This window comes from Globicephala melas, chromosome 2 (genome assembly GCF_963455315.2).
Source record: "Globicephala melas chromosome 2, mGloMel1.2, whole genome shotgun sequence".
Taxonomy (NCBI): domain Eukaryota; kingdom Metazoa; phylum Chordata; class Mammalia; order Artiodactyla; family Delphinidae; genus Globicephala; species Globicephala melas.
The window spans coordinates 127,048,574-127,062,866 of NC_083315.2; the positions used below are offsets into that span (position 1 = coordinate 127,048,574).

Below are 14,293 nucleotides of genomic sequence, written 5' to 3' on the forward strand. Positions count from 1 at the left end.
TTTTAATTTTTAGGGCTGGAATGAAGTTTTGGGGTTGGGTGGGAGTAGCAGAAAATTGCTACGTTTACTAAGTTCTGTATTATATGAGGGTGGTTCTTTTTGTTTTAGTCACTTAATATGTTTAAGTTTTTTAATTAAAAAACTGATAGCAATATATCAGCCACAGTATACCAGCTAAAGGATGATTAGGATTTGAACTAGAGCAGAGGATATATAAAAGGAACCAACTTAAAAGAATCTTGGAAAATGGAAGCAGAACTGTTTGATTCTCATTCCCACTGTCTTTCAAATCAGCCTCTCTCCTAGATCACTGCAACAGTGTCAGAACTAGCCTCTGGGAACAAAGGAGGGGAAAGAGTGTAAGTATCTGGAGAAAAATCCTCTCTGTGAACCTAGATCGGGGATTTCCAGCCCAGGCTTTATACTGCCTTCTAAAAGTTAATTCACTTTTGCTCTTTAAAACTAAGAATTCTGTAATTAAGTATCTTAGGATTTTCTGAACTCATAAATTGGTGAGACATTGCCTGAAAATATTATAAAACTATATTAAAACATGGTTCTTTAAAAAGTTTTGTGGCATAGTTAAAATTTAGTGCATATCTGATTTTTACATGTTCCTGTAGAAAGACAATTATTTCTTCATCAATAAATGTAGATATAAAAGTCTGTGTTGGGGGGCTTCCCTGGTGGCGCAGTGGTTGAGTCCGCCTGCTGATGCAGGGTACATGGGTTCATGCCCTGGTCCGGAAGATCCCACATGCCGCGGAGCGGCTGGGCCCGTGAGCCATGGCCGCTGAGCCTTCGCGTCCGGAGCCTGTGCTCTGCAACGGGAGAGGCCGCAACAGTGAGAGGCCCGCTTACCGCAAAAAAAAAAAAAAAAAAAGTCTGTGTTGGGAATAAGTGCCCACCATGTTATTCCTACACCCTAGCCCTTTGCATTCTTGCTCATCTACAAGCCATCCCCATTGTAAGCATCTTAGCCTAAAATTCATTTACAAAAAGCAGGGTCTTTATTTTTGGCTGCATTGGGTCTTTGTTACTGCACACGGCTTTCTTTAGTTGCGGTGAGCGGGAGCTACTCTTCCTTGCAGTGCACGGGCTTCTCACTGGATGGCTTCTCTTTTTGCAGAGCTCGGGCTCTAGGCGTGTGGGCTTCAGTAGTTGTGGCGCATGGGCTTAGTTAGTTGCTCTGCGGCATGTGGGATCTTCCCGGACCAGGGCTTGAACCTGTGTCCCCTGCATCAGCAGGTGGATTCTTAACCACTGCGCCACCAGGGAAGCCCACCTTCTTTTTATATAAATACAAGATGCCAATTTTTGTGGAACTAAATTTAAATAATGAATTAGATAAGAGGATGAACCTTAGTTCACTTACAAATAATTTACCATTATTTCTTTAATTTACAGCCAAATTAGGCCTGTGATTTTACTTATATTTTAAAAAATACAAAAGATTTGAGTAAGAATATCACTGTATTTATTCTCATACAGGCAATTTTTCTATAACTTAAACATTTTGCTCTCAAAAATAGAAGAACAAAAGATTCCCAAAGCTTAGAATTGGATCACTTGGCCCTTTCTCTTCTTATCTCCTCCGAGTTCAAAATGCTTGCATCTCTTAATGGCCAGCATCCTCTTGGACCTGCAGTTGGGCTCAACACATTCAAGCCTCAGTACGATCTTCTTTGTGGTTTTAGCCTTCTTCCGGAAGATTGGCTTTGTTTGCCCACCATAGCCACTCTGCTTCCGATCATAGCGCCTCTTTCCCTGGGCATACAGGGAATCTTTGCCCTTCTTATACTGGGTTACTTTGTGAGGCTGATGCTTTCCACACTTCTTACAGAAAGTCCTTCGGGTTTTAGGTACATTGACCATCTTTGCAGTAGAGGTGTCTTCACGATGAAAACTGTTGTAAAATATTTAAAATACGGCAGCAAACGTTAAACATTTTGAAAATTCAAGTGTTTTATAAATATTTATAGGAAGATAACATTACACAAGTCAGTAACGTATAACTGCACCAAGTATTCTTTTTCCGTATGAGTAAATGCACATGTACAGCTTTTGGAAATCCTTAAATTATTGGAGCATTTATAGAATGAAACTCACTGAAAAACAGCAAGAGCAGCAAACAGCAAGAGCAGCAACACAGGGACGCCCAGTACAGTTTCCCCCACAAAGTGGGTTCCTCTGGGCCTTAATTTACCGTGGCTGCCCAACAACTAAAGCGTAGTGGTGTGATACCTGATTTTCTTTGGCAGAGAAAGAAGGCCGAGGCTAGAGTTTATTTTCGCCTCTCCGCGCACCCTCTCCCTCCATGTTCTAGCTCCCGGGCATGCCCGACTCGGGGCGCGGTGTAGAGCCACCTCCACGGCCCGCCCCGTCCCTTCTCCGAGAACCGCATCAGCCTGGTTTCACTTTTCCCTCCGAAGCATCGTCATCCTTTCCTCAGCAGCCCTGAAGGCTGACGTGTCCCTAATAAGTGCTTCCCGGCCCAGCAGCCGCCATGCGAGAGCCCCTTTCCGGAAGGGAGAAGCCCGTTTTTGAAATCCACCAACCAAGGAGGCGGGCCTCGCCCTCCCTCTCCTACCAGGGCCCACACGGCCCAGCCCTGGATCCTGAGCACTGGGGACTCCAGCCGGAATCGCCACCGCCCCGCACCCCGCTTACCTGGAAAACCCGCGTCCACGCTCCGGCCTCGTTCTGCTCACGCCTCACAGGAAAGGAAGGAACGCCCCGGATGTAGGAACTGAGCCTGAGCGACCGCGCTGCGGCCCAATAGGCAGCGGGCGGCGACGGCCGTGCGTCTCCAGACTCGACCGGCAAGCGCCAACCGACGGCCCGAGGGGCGGGGCGGAGGGGTGTGGGCCCGGGGACCGCGGCGTACGGCGGGCCGGTCGCTGGTTGTCAGGACAGTCACCGCCGGAGTGGTGCGAGGGTACGTCCCTTGGTCTGAGACGTCCGGGGCCGCGTAAAGATGAGAGCACAGAGGACGCAGGGCCGCTGGAAGCGCAGGTAACGGAGCCGGAGTGCGGTGGGGCCGCGACAGGCTTCTTCCGGGACCCGTGCTGAATGGAGAGGACCGAGGCGACGCCGTGCCGCGGCTCCTAGCGGCGGGGCCGGTGCCCGAGCTGCAGCTGCCAGGCGACGATGTGTGGAGCCCGGGCGGCGCGGGGGAGCTGAGAGCCTTCGGGCCCCAGGACCCCCGGGGCCCGGGATGAGTTAGCGAGGACAGCCGCGGGGGCCAGTTCCGACTGCTGCAGGCCACGGCCGCCGCCCGCCCGCCCCTTCCGCGCCGGAGCCTCTAGCTCCTTTCCGCGCCCGTCTGCCTGCCTGCGCTCCTGGCGCCGGAGACCATGAGGTTCCGTATCTACAAGCGGAAGGTGCTGATCTTGACGCTCGTGGTGGCCGCTTGCGGCTTCGTCCTCTGGAGCAGCAATGGGCGACAAAGGAAGAACGAGGCCCTCGCCCCGCCGCTGTTGGACGCCGAGCCCGCGCGGGGTGCAGGCGCCCGGGCCGGGGACCATCCCGCCGTGTCCGTGGGCATCCGCCGGGGCTCCAACGAGTCGGCGGCTCCGCTAGTCGCGGCGGCCCCGCACCCCGAGGTGGACAACCTGACGCTGCGGTACCGGTCCTTAGTGTACCAGCTGAACTTTGACCAGACGGTGAGGAATGTAGGTAAGGCCGGCTCCTGGGCCCCCCGAGAGCTGGTGCTGGTGGTCCAGGTGCACAACCGGCCTGAATACCTCAAACTGCTGCTGGACTCACTTCGAAAAGCCCAGGGAATCGACAACGTCTTCGTTATCTTTAGCCATGACTTTTGGTCGACCGAGATCAATCAGCTGATTGCTGGCGTGGATTTCTGTCCGGTTCTGCAGGTGTTCTTTCCTTTTAGTATTCAGTTGTACCCCAACGAGTTTCCGGGCACTGACCCCAGAGATTGCCCCAGAGACGTGGAGAAGAATGCAGCTTTGCAGATGGGATGCATTAATGCTGAATATCCCGACTCCTTCGGCCATTATAGAGAGGCCAAATTCTCCCAAACCAAACACCACTGGTGGTGGAAGCTGCATTTTGTATGGGAGAGGATCAAAGTCCTTCGAGACTATGCTGGCCTCATACTTTTCCTAGAAGAGGATCACTACTTAGCCCCTGACTTTTACCATGTCTTCAAAAAGATGTGGCAATTAAAGCAGCAAGAGTGTCCTGAGTGTGATGTTCTCTCCCTGGGGACCTATACTGCCATTCGCAGTTTCTATGGCGTTGCTGACAAGGTAGATGTGAAAACGTGGAAATCCACAGAGCACAATATGGGTCTGGCCTTGACCCGGGATGCCTATCAGAAGCTGATTGAGTGCACAGATACTTTCTGTACTTACGATGATTATAACTGGGACTGGACCCTTCAGTATTTGACTGTATCTTGCCTTCCAAAATTCTGGAAAGTGCTGGTTCCTCAAGTTCCTAGGATTTTTCATGCTGGAGACTGTGGTATGCACCACCAAAAAACCTGTAGACCATCCACCCAGAGTGCCCAAATTGAGTCACTCTTAAATAATAACAAACAGTACCTGTTTCCAGAAACTCTAACTATCAGTGAGAAGTTTATGGCAGCCCTTTCCCCACCTAGGAAAAATGGAGGGTGGGGAGATATTAGGGACCATGAACTCTGTAAAAGTTATAGAAGACTGCAGTAAAAAAATCACAATTACAAAAGCAAAAGTAGTGACAGTCTTCTATTTTTGATATTTGTCCAAACAGAATATACAATTGAATAAAAGGGTTTAGGAACTGGTTTCTGCTTTAGTACAACAACAACAGAATTCTCGTAAAAGGTGTCCCAATATAGTAATCTTTTCCTTTTATGTCTGATTAAGATGTAAAACAAGTTTTCATTTTGAGAATTGGGTTTTAAAGCTCAATGTGTATCTGCTAAAGGTAATCATTATTGTTAATTGATAAGAAAGAAGAGGAGAAATTTTATTTAAATTGCATCTATTAATCTTTTTATCCGGAACTTTGTACACTTTTCCACGTTCAAGACTTCTTTTAAGTACAACAGAATTTATTTAAAATTGTCATATTAGTAAAAAGTATTACAATCAAATTGTTAAGAGTATTAATGGAACAAGCCCAGCTTCACTCTTGACACAGTTACTAGGAAGGGATTGCTTCACTGGTTTTATAACTGGAAAGTTATGTTAAACACCCTGTCAGAACAGAGTCATTTTCAGTATTAAAGATTCCTGTATTATTGTGTTAAGATTTGCCGTGCTTTGGAACCTTCATAGAACACACTTTCTTTTGGAATGTATTTGATTGATAAGAAAGTTTAAACACTGTTTTCACCTCAATGTAGAAATACAGTGGTTTTTTTTTTTCTTTTAGTGCTGCCAAAATAAAATACTCATTTTTGCATAAAAAGATTCCTGATCATTTTGCAGAATAAATTTTTACACCAAAATCCAGTAAAGACATTCTACAAGGTTTAAAGTTAGCATTACATATTATCTGTACATTGTATAACTGAGTTTGAAATAAAGAAAACCCAGCTCTTGACAGTGCATCCCTTTGGAAGAAACTGGCTTTCAAATTAGCCAGGCATAGATAATGAGCAATAAAAAGCTGCTGTGTAAGTGAAGTACAGCCAGAAATGATACAAAGTTCAGTCCTGCCAAAGTGAAACATGTTCTAGTGCCAGCTTTATTTTAACAGAAATCGTACTTTTTAAAAGGACAGACAGTAAATAATAGGAAGCAGGCTTAAAATTTACTCCATATTTAACATGAAAGTTTTCCTTAACAGTATATAATTGTATTCAATCATAAATATAGACTACTTTCTGTGTAGGTACTGCAATAGTCATTTTAATCTAAGAAAACTGTGTACCTAATGGACAGTCTCAAAACTATCATTCCATCAAATTAAGATTCCTATTATGGTTGAAAAATGTATATGGTCATCTACAATGGAGCAAATAGTTCTCTTGCTTTATGAGCTACCTTTATACTGCCCTCAGCCCTCTGGTTCCAGGTTTTACTGGGGTTATAAATGTAAATCAGAATGAACTGCTAGGCTTCGTACCAGTTTTTGGTGCTCTGACCTGACCTCCCTAGTTCAAAGGACTAAAGAAATTAGTTTCCGGGACTAAGGTAAGGCCAGAGGTTTGAATTAGTAGCTGTTTTTGGAACAGAAATAGATCAGCTCAAGGCCTTGGGGTCAGCGATTAGATCAACAAATATTTTCCTTTCTATATTGTCTTTCATGTTGTCCTAAAATTTTTTGTGAGGAAAAAAAAATCTGTTGGGATTTTCTCCTGGCCTCAAATAAAAATACTATTCCACAAAATTCGTAACTTAGCCACTGTTGATAAATTATCTGCTGCCCTCTTTTAGGTGTTATAAAAGAAATTGATTAGAAAACACTAGCTCTTGTTGTTTTCATGTAATAATATAATGAAGACAATTTTCCTATTGGAGCAAATTCTTAGACAATTTGTCCTGTTCTAAAATTTGTAAATTAATTCTATAAAACCAAGGGATGTTTGAGTAATTTCCAAAAAATTATTTTAAAATTTTGAATTTTCAAGATTAACAAATAACCTGTTATTTATATATATATGTATACACACATATATATATACATGGTGACATATATGAGAAGAGTAAAATACACAGTTGAAGCAAAAATACTAAATTTCAGTGTATTTGTATTGTTTGGATCATTTAATATTGGTTAGTAAAGTTCTTTCAGAATCTCTATGACAAGCATAAGTACATCCTATTTAGTGAGACTTACAAATGCAGTTTTGAGATTCTCCTCCCACCAACACATGCACTCTAGTGTGCTTCTAGTTAATTGCATTCTTTAGAAATACTGTGACAGACACAACTTTTAATGAGTATTTATTTTGAAATTTTATTAAAGTAATGGCAAACAAAAGCCAAAAACAACACAGAAGTAAATATAAATAGGTTGTATTAAAACTAAATGTTTAACTATTAGAAAAAATATACATCAGAGGAATCACAAAACTTATTTCCATAATTAAGGAAGCTTTGTATAAACTCTACATGCAAAAAAATAAATAGCTTCAGTTTCCCCATGAGAATAAAAATTGCAAATTTTATACTTTCTTGAATACCTTTGGTTTTAAGATAGTAAACAGAGTCTATTTTTAGTCCATAAGTTTTTACTCAGCCTTTAAATTCTAAGATGATACAGAATTAATCCAAGTCATAAAGCAAAGAATTCTGAAAACTGAATGAGCAATGAGTCACATGATCTTTAATAATCTGCACACGACCATCTTGCATATTGGTTTCCTTTATGTTGTCAAAACCAGGTGTATTGTGAACTTCAGTTTTGTTCAGTAATGAAGATAGGTGATCTCCATCTAATTCTTTCTCTTCAGTTATTACTGGTTCTTTTAAATTATCTTTTTCATCATTTGAGTGAACAGCACTTTTGTCTTTTATAAATTCAGGTTCCATTTTTGACTCAGGTTGCTGAGACTTTGCAAACGGCTTTTGAGAAACATCAAGGGCCCCTTGTTGCAAGCATGCAACTGAACCACAACTGTCTGTTTCTAGTACTTTGACTGCTACAGATGAATTGGAATCAGCTGAGGTAGTAGCATGCTGTAGACGTTCTTTTTCAGTTAGATGACTTCCTTCATTGACTCTTTCTTCCTTCTCATGAAGCTGCTCAGAGTTACTACATTCTTGCAACTATGTCAGGAGAAACAGCAAATTAATAATTCCTTGAAACAAATAGAAAAGTAAATTGTACCCGCTGGAAACTTTTTTAAGTTGTGAAGGAATAACCCAGTAGACTTACAGATAGGCCCTCTGGCTTCCCCCTCAAAGTCATTCTCCAAATGCTGCCAGTCATATTTTAATCATACAAACCTGGCATTGATTCTCTGATTAAATACTTTCATTGACCCTTCATCTCTTTCAGGATAAAATAATCCTGGCCTACAAACCTTTTAACATGGCCTATAAAACCCATTAGCAGTCATTCTTATAAGGGCATTCTTGAATTTCTTGAATTTTCTTGTATTTCTGTGATTCTTTAGAGCCTCTTTCCCCTGAATTCACATTACAAGTCAATTGTCCTAGTTACTCATTTGTGTCCAATACTGAAGACTATAAAAATAACCAAACTTAAGTTCAACTAGAAAGAACAAACTGGATGACATAGTTCCCATGGTTTGAGAGTCAAAAAAAAGCTGTTTGTCCCTGGACTAATACTCATAATTCCCAAATGTTAGTTTCTCTCCATTCCTCACTGAACAGTTATTTTGGGATTAAAGGAGATAACATAAGTGAAAATGAACTGCAGATGTTTAATAGTAAAATACATATAAAAAAGTCTTTATTCCTCTTAACATCACTCTTCCCAGCCATCATGTCCACTTAGTTTAAAGTTATCGTATAAAGAAATCAAGAATTAAGTTATCTGTTAGGCTTCAACCTTGTCCCAAATCACGACTCTATAGAGCCCACCAAAATCCTTACCTTTGCATGTATTTCAATCTTACTATCAGTAACCTGAAGAACTTCAATTAATGGTGGGGTTAGGGGCATTGTCTGTTTGAATGGAGGGCTCAGGACCTCTTCAAGAAACTCATTAACGTTTTCTTCACTGACAAATAACCTTTCCTAAAATAAAAAGAGAAAAAAAAATTCTACCTTATTGGTCATACTTGACAGAGTTGTATCTAAAACCAGCTCATAAAAGTTCTCACACAGTTCAGAATTGCACTTTTAAAATGTTTATTTTAATGTTATTCCTATGCTGTTTTGGCAAAAGAAAACGGAGTATTGTACAGAGCAATAAGAACAGCAAGAGTACACACATATATAGGAAAAGACCCTAGAAGACAAGTCTTAGTTCCTTTTCTAGGTCTCTATTAAATCTGAGGTATGTTTTCCCTCCAAGTAATCTTACTTACAAATTATCCTTCTTTTTTCCCCCCTCTATTTTGTAAGAATAACATCACCTCTGGAGTTATAAATGCAGTCCAAGCTAGAAAATGCAATTTAATTTTAGAACACTTCCTAATGAGTCAGCAAAAGATACACAGACAGGATCTATTTAATTTTGTGTGACCAGTTTGCCTTTTAGTTTTTGGCTAGGTAAGAAAATACATTCTTTAGTATTCTCTCAAATGCTTGTCCATATAGTTTTTTTTTCCCACATTGTGAGTTATTTTCACATTTATTAAAACAATTACAGGAAAACGACTGCCCTTTCCTAAATTTCCCCTTCTGATGACATAAACAGATAGTCGATTTCATATTTTATATTCTCACAAAGTATTTTACCTAGCCCTGGCTATTTACTTTACCATTTTTGGAGGTTTTCAAATTAACCACTTCTCACAGAAGATACACCTCATAAAATAAAAATTTAACTTATTAGCAAATTTCTAGAAAAATACAGGAAGAAGTAAAACTTCCTGGCAGGTTAAAGCCCAAGGCCCCAAACTTAATTTTTAATATATAATCTGTGCAACTAGTGTTGTGAATTTGGGAATTTAACCCTTGAATATCTTCAAAGAGCTAAAAAAAATTTACATGTAACATTGATACAAACCTCAATCAAAAATACCAATTAATTGTTCACTTATGAGTTTAAAAAGTTCTATAGAACGTCAAACTTTTTTTTTCCAGTATTTGCCAATAGTACTGGAATATTGAATCTCAAGATCCTCGGTAATCTGAAAGGTATAGTAGCAACTACAAAATGATATCCTAGGTAAACCTGATAATGCACAGCCCCAGTTTTTGCCCAAAAGAGATGTAGCTGATGTGATGTTGGTACCAACAAAGGCTTATATCACACTTCGTTAAATGCCAGCCATTGTGTCAAGTACTAGCAGGGAACAGATTAAAACAGATGCAAAAAGAGGTAACTTCAATGTAATATAACGCCCACCAGAAAACAACCCCACCAATATCAGCGACTGAAATTAAGCAGTACCATATGGCCGAGAGGGCAAGGGATTTAGATTCACACCTGCGAGTTGGTTTTCCTACAAAAGAACTGTGTGGCACAGGCTGAGTTACTTTTGCTCTCCGGAAGTAAACTATTTACTTTCTAAGTTTGGAAAAAGCTATTTACCAACTTAAAATATGGCCATAATAGAATGCCTCTTAAACCTATTTGTGTCACAACCCCTTTGAGAATATGACTAAAGTTACAGCCCTTCTCAAGGGCAACTGTGAAGATTTGAAACCCATCCACCAGAGAGGATGCGTTAAGTTTTTTTCGTTTTTTTCAATATGCGTTTAAGTGTACTTAACATCTTTCATCAAGTGCATCAATTTCAAGTCATCAGGAGAGAAGTTATAATGGAAAATCCTTTGTTTAGGATAAACTGAGAGTGTGCCTGTGATAGCAAGTGGAACAGAATATTTCAAATATTAGGACTCTAGAAAGAACTGTTACCTCCAAAGAATCGTTGTTTAAACCATAATACCACTCTCTCCACTGTCCATGGCACTCTGGAGATTTGGCCAGTCCTATCACTGCATTGTTTGAAGAAATGCTAACCACTGGTTCTTTGGTATTCAACTTATTCTCTGGAGTAAATTGCAAAACGAAGGAATAATAAACTAAGTCTTGGGTGGAGAAGGACAATTTGTACCAGAGGGGGGTCACTTCCCCTTGAAGACTTTGAGGCTGGATCCAAGGCACTTGAATGAGCAGAGTCAGGGATTCTTCATCCTGATTACACTGCAAAGGCGGGCACAGAGGTTCCCCGCGGTCGGTGCCGGGACCACTCATGGCTCGATCAGCTGGCTCCCTGCGGGTGCCTTCCCGGGCCTCCAGCGCCTCCACGCCGAGAGTTCGGCGCGCACTCACTTTTCCTGCAGAAGACCCCCTGTCAAGGTCCCCGGATGAAGTACTAGGAGCGCCTCCGCCACCGTCCCCAGGTGAGTTCCCAGCTCCGGGAGGCGGCTCCTCCCGGATGCCTGTTGTTGATCTCTCTTGCCCGCTGAAATCCCGCTCTTCGGGTGCTGAGACGTGCTCCTCCCCGGCGGCGTCCGGGGTGGTGATCCCGGCGTCTGCAGTCCAGCCTCGGTTGGGATCCGAGCCTTCGTCCGCCCCACCAACCCCCGCCGGGCCCGCCTGCCCCTGGTGAGCGGAAGCGCAGGGCGCGCAGTCAGTTCCGGGCCGGTCGGCGGCCTCTTCCGGGGTCGCGGCGGGCTCCGGGTGCGTGGCGGTCAGCGCCACAGGTAGCGTGACCACCAGCTGCCGCCGGGCCTTGTTGAATTGCGCCTTGCCGCAGCTGTCATCCACCGGGTACGGGAGCGAGAGCCGCAGCCGGTAGTCGGGTTTCCTCGAGTCGAGGCACAGCAGCTTTCCCGTCACCTCCAGCGCCGCCTGCTCGGCCGAGCGCAGCAGCGGCAGCTCGATGGTGACCACGAGCTCCTGGGGCACAGTACTGGGGGCCGAGTCCCGAGAGCAGCGGTAATCCTGGAGGTCCACGTGGTGGCGCTGCACCACGCTGTAGCTAGGCTCAGTGGGGGCGGGCTGCAGGACGGCCTCCGGATGGGAGGGCGCCTGGGGCCTGGGGATCGCAGCGCTCCCGGCGGCCTCCGGGTACCGATAGGGGTAGGGGAAATCGGGGAGAGGGCTCTCCGGCTCCCCCTCGGGCCGGGCCGGGGAGCCCCCGGGCAGGGGCGTGCGTAGCACGGCGGCCTCCGGGGTCCCCTTGTACTTGACCTTCAGGGTCTTGGCATTCCTGCGGTCCAACTTCACGCCGAACTGCTTCTCCACGGCCTCCAGGGCCGTGGCGTCCAGCATCTGGCGGAAGCGCTCATGGCGTCGGGCCAGCGCAAGAGCGTCTGGGTGGAAGACGACGTCGTAGACGGTGTAGCGCCTTCCGCGGCCCCCAGCGTACTCGCGGCCCGGCGCCAGGCTGTAGGGCAGAGACCACTGGCTGCCGGATGCCGCGGCCCTGGAGCCGGGCCGGCTGCTGGGCGCGCACACCAGCGCGTTGCTGCACACGTTCACGAAGCAGCGCCGGGTCCCATCCAGGCTGGTGCGCAACACGTGGCCCGGTTCCGGGTGCACGAACCGCACCTCCACCCCGCGCTCACGCTCCAGGGCCGTGATTTCCTCCTCGTAGCGCCGCCGGTTCTCGGGGTCCGTAAGCTCCTCGGCGTACTCGGAGAACATTCGCCGGAACTCCGGGTCCTGGAAGGCGGAGGTGAGCTGCTGGACCTCCTCTCCGCTCAGATCCAAGTCTTCCAGCGGCGAAGAGGTTGCCGCCTTGGCCATGCTGCCCCTCGGCTCCTTGCCCAGGGGCCAAGGGAGATGAATCTGAGACCGAGTGGGAGGAACGCGTCGTAGAGTTGTTGGTCTGCGGTGAGTGAGGCGGCGGAGGTCTGTAACCGCCAGAGAATTGAGCCTCGGGCAGCGTGTGCTCGTTGCCATAGTGACACCACCAACTGCCGGGAGGAGGGGCAGGAATAGGGGTGACGGAAATATAAGAAATAGCCTTAGTTTCTTCAAACCAACATTATGCATTTTTTAGATTCCTGTGCCATGGTGCAGTTACCTCTGCAAAATAACCATCTGAATAATTGTCATAATTAACAGTATCATGTACGTTATCCATTGTTCACAACACTTCAAGGTAGACCTAATCCCCATTTCACAGATGAGAAGATAGGACCTGAGAACTTACCTGACGAAAGTTACAAAGCTAATACATTCACAAGCTGTGATTCTAACAACTTTATATGCTTTATTCACTTCGCTAAACCAGCATTTCAGTCTCCTAGATATTTCACCAATTTGCCCTGTTTACAACTCTCATTTGGTGCAAGAGATATTATGGGCAGGCTATTCATAGCCAATGATCAGTAAACATATGACTTCGTTAATAATAAAAATGCAAATATAAGATACTGCGTATCACCTATCAAAATGGAAAAGGCTTTTTTTAAAAACAATTACTGTATTTCCTTGGAGTGGTAGAATTATATTAATAAAACCTTTCTAGAGAGTAGTTTGGTAGCTGTATAAAAAGCCTTTAGAACATGCATACTTTTTTTGATCCAGCAATTCCAACTTTGAGAGCATGCTCAAGAAACATTGATTCTAAAAGTTTGGGAAGAAGCTAAGAATTCAACAGTGGGACTGGTTGAGCAGATTTTGGTACAGCCATGCAATGGGATTCTATGCAGCCATTCAAATAGATATTATAGAAGAATATTTATTGATTGGGGTAGTTATTAATTGGTAGTTGTTAAATCCAGTGATCATTTTTCTGTTCTCATTTTGTTGAAACTCTCAGCAACATTTAACACAATGTTGGCATTACCTCAATGTTGAGACACCATCCAAGTTTCTCTCCTACCTCATCACCTGCACTGGCACTTCCTGTGGCTTCCCCACACTGAGACCAAGTGTTGGCTTTTCTCATAGCAGAGAAATCTCAACCTACTCCCGTCTTGTGTGATCTACGTGGCCCCTGAGGCATAATGTCACATGACGGTGCCTCATACTCAGATTTCTGCGGTGCGGTCAGCTGTGCTTCAGCTGATTAAACACCAGGTCGGGGAGCACACCACCTCTCTGTTCCCCAAAGTATTAGCCCTGGATAGCCTTGCAGTGCTGTTTCTCTGCTAGCCCATTTTTCAGACCTCTGCTTCCTTTTCATTTCCAGACAATGTCCACCTCCACCTGATTCTAGTTCCTGTCTTATTCTAATAATTATTGCCTGATTCTGGCAACTTATCGGCTCGTACATAGTTAACTGCTCTGCTTCATCTTACGTCAGGATATAGTAATATCCTGAAACAAAGATTTTCACTATCATTAGAATAGATTCTGTGACTTGAAATTTAAACAATTTGCAATTCTTGAATATACTATTAAGACTTATGGTGAACATTAGCGTGTAACTCGTACAGAAATAATGAAACTTAAATTTTTAAACACAAATGTATACTTGGATTATATATTTTTACACATTTTCATATTTTTCCTAAAAGATTATGCAGAAAATATTTTTCCTATAAAACTCTATAAAGTATACTATCATGTTTATTTTATTTTAAAAAATATTTACTTATTTATTTGGCTGTGCCGGGTATTAGTTGCAGCATGTGGGATCTTCGTTACCGCGTGCAGGATCTCCACAGCAGTGTGCGTTTAGTTGCCGCGTGCAGGATCTAGTTCCCTGACCAGGGATTGAACCCGGGCCCCCTGCATTGGCAGCACGGAGTCTTCACCACTGGACCACCAGGGAAGTCCCCATCGTGTTTAC

General features: G+C 44.2%; 3 protein-coding genes and 1 non-coding gene across 5 annotated transcripts; 1 reads left to right on the top strand and 3 right to left on the bottom strand.

The window, feature by feature from the left end:
* Window positions 1-1,454: 1,454 nt before the first annotated feature.
* RPL36AL (ribosomal protein L36a like) lies at window positions 1,455-2,825 on the bottom strand. Of its 2 annotated transcripts, none has more exons than XM_030854893.2 (2): window positions 2,671-2,825; window positions 1,455-1,906 (listed from the first exon to the last, which is right to left on the bottom strand). In XM_030854893.2, exon 2 carries the CDS (start codon window positions 1,873-1,875, stop codon window positions 1,555-1,557), a length of 321 nt encoding a protein of 106 aa, XP_030710753.1. In that variant the 5' UTR covers window positions 1,876-1,906; window positions 2,671-2,825; the 3' UTR covers window positions 1,455-1,554. The 2 variants fall into 2 exon arrangements, with proteins under 2 accessions (XP_030710753.1, XP_030710754.1); XM_030854894.3 differs by lacking the exon at window positions 2,671-2,825 and adding an exon at window positions 2,245-2,519.
* MGAT2 (alpha-1,6-mannosyl-glycoprotein 2-beta-N-acetylglucosaminyltransferase) lies at window positions 2,382-5,418 on the top strand. Its single transcript, XM_030854892.3, has one exon. The coding sequence runs from the start codon at window positions 3,357-3,359 to the stop codon at window positions 4,695-4,697; it is 1,341 nt and encodes a 446-aa protein (XP_030710752.1). The 5' UTR covers window positions 2,382-3,356; the 3' UTR covers window positions 4,698-5,418.
* A 1,484-nt stretch (window positions 5,419-6,902) lies between these two features.
* Window positions 6,903-12,674, bottom strand: DNAAF2 (dynein axonemal assembly factor 2). The gene is made up of 3 exons (XM_030854886.3): window positions 10,459-12,674; window positions 8,523-8,666; window positions 6,903-7,730 (listed from the first exon to the last, which is right to left on the bottom strand). Exons 1-3 carry the CDS (start codon window positions 12,544-12,546, stop codon window positions 7,227-7,229), a joined length of 2,736 nt encoding a protein of 911 aa, XP_030710746.1. The 5' UTR covers window positions 12,547-12,674; the 3' UTR covers window positions 6,903-7,226.
* A 1,528-nt stretch (window positions 12,675-14,202) lies between these two features.
* On the bottom strand, window positions 14,203-14,275 carry TRNAG-GCC (transfer RNA glycine (anticodon GCC)). Its single transcript has one exon. It is a non-coding gene; the product is annotated as a tRNA-Gly (tRNA).
* Between the last annotated feature and the right edge of the window lie 18 nt (window positions 14,276-14,293).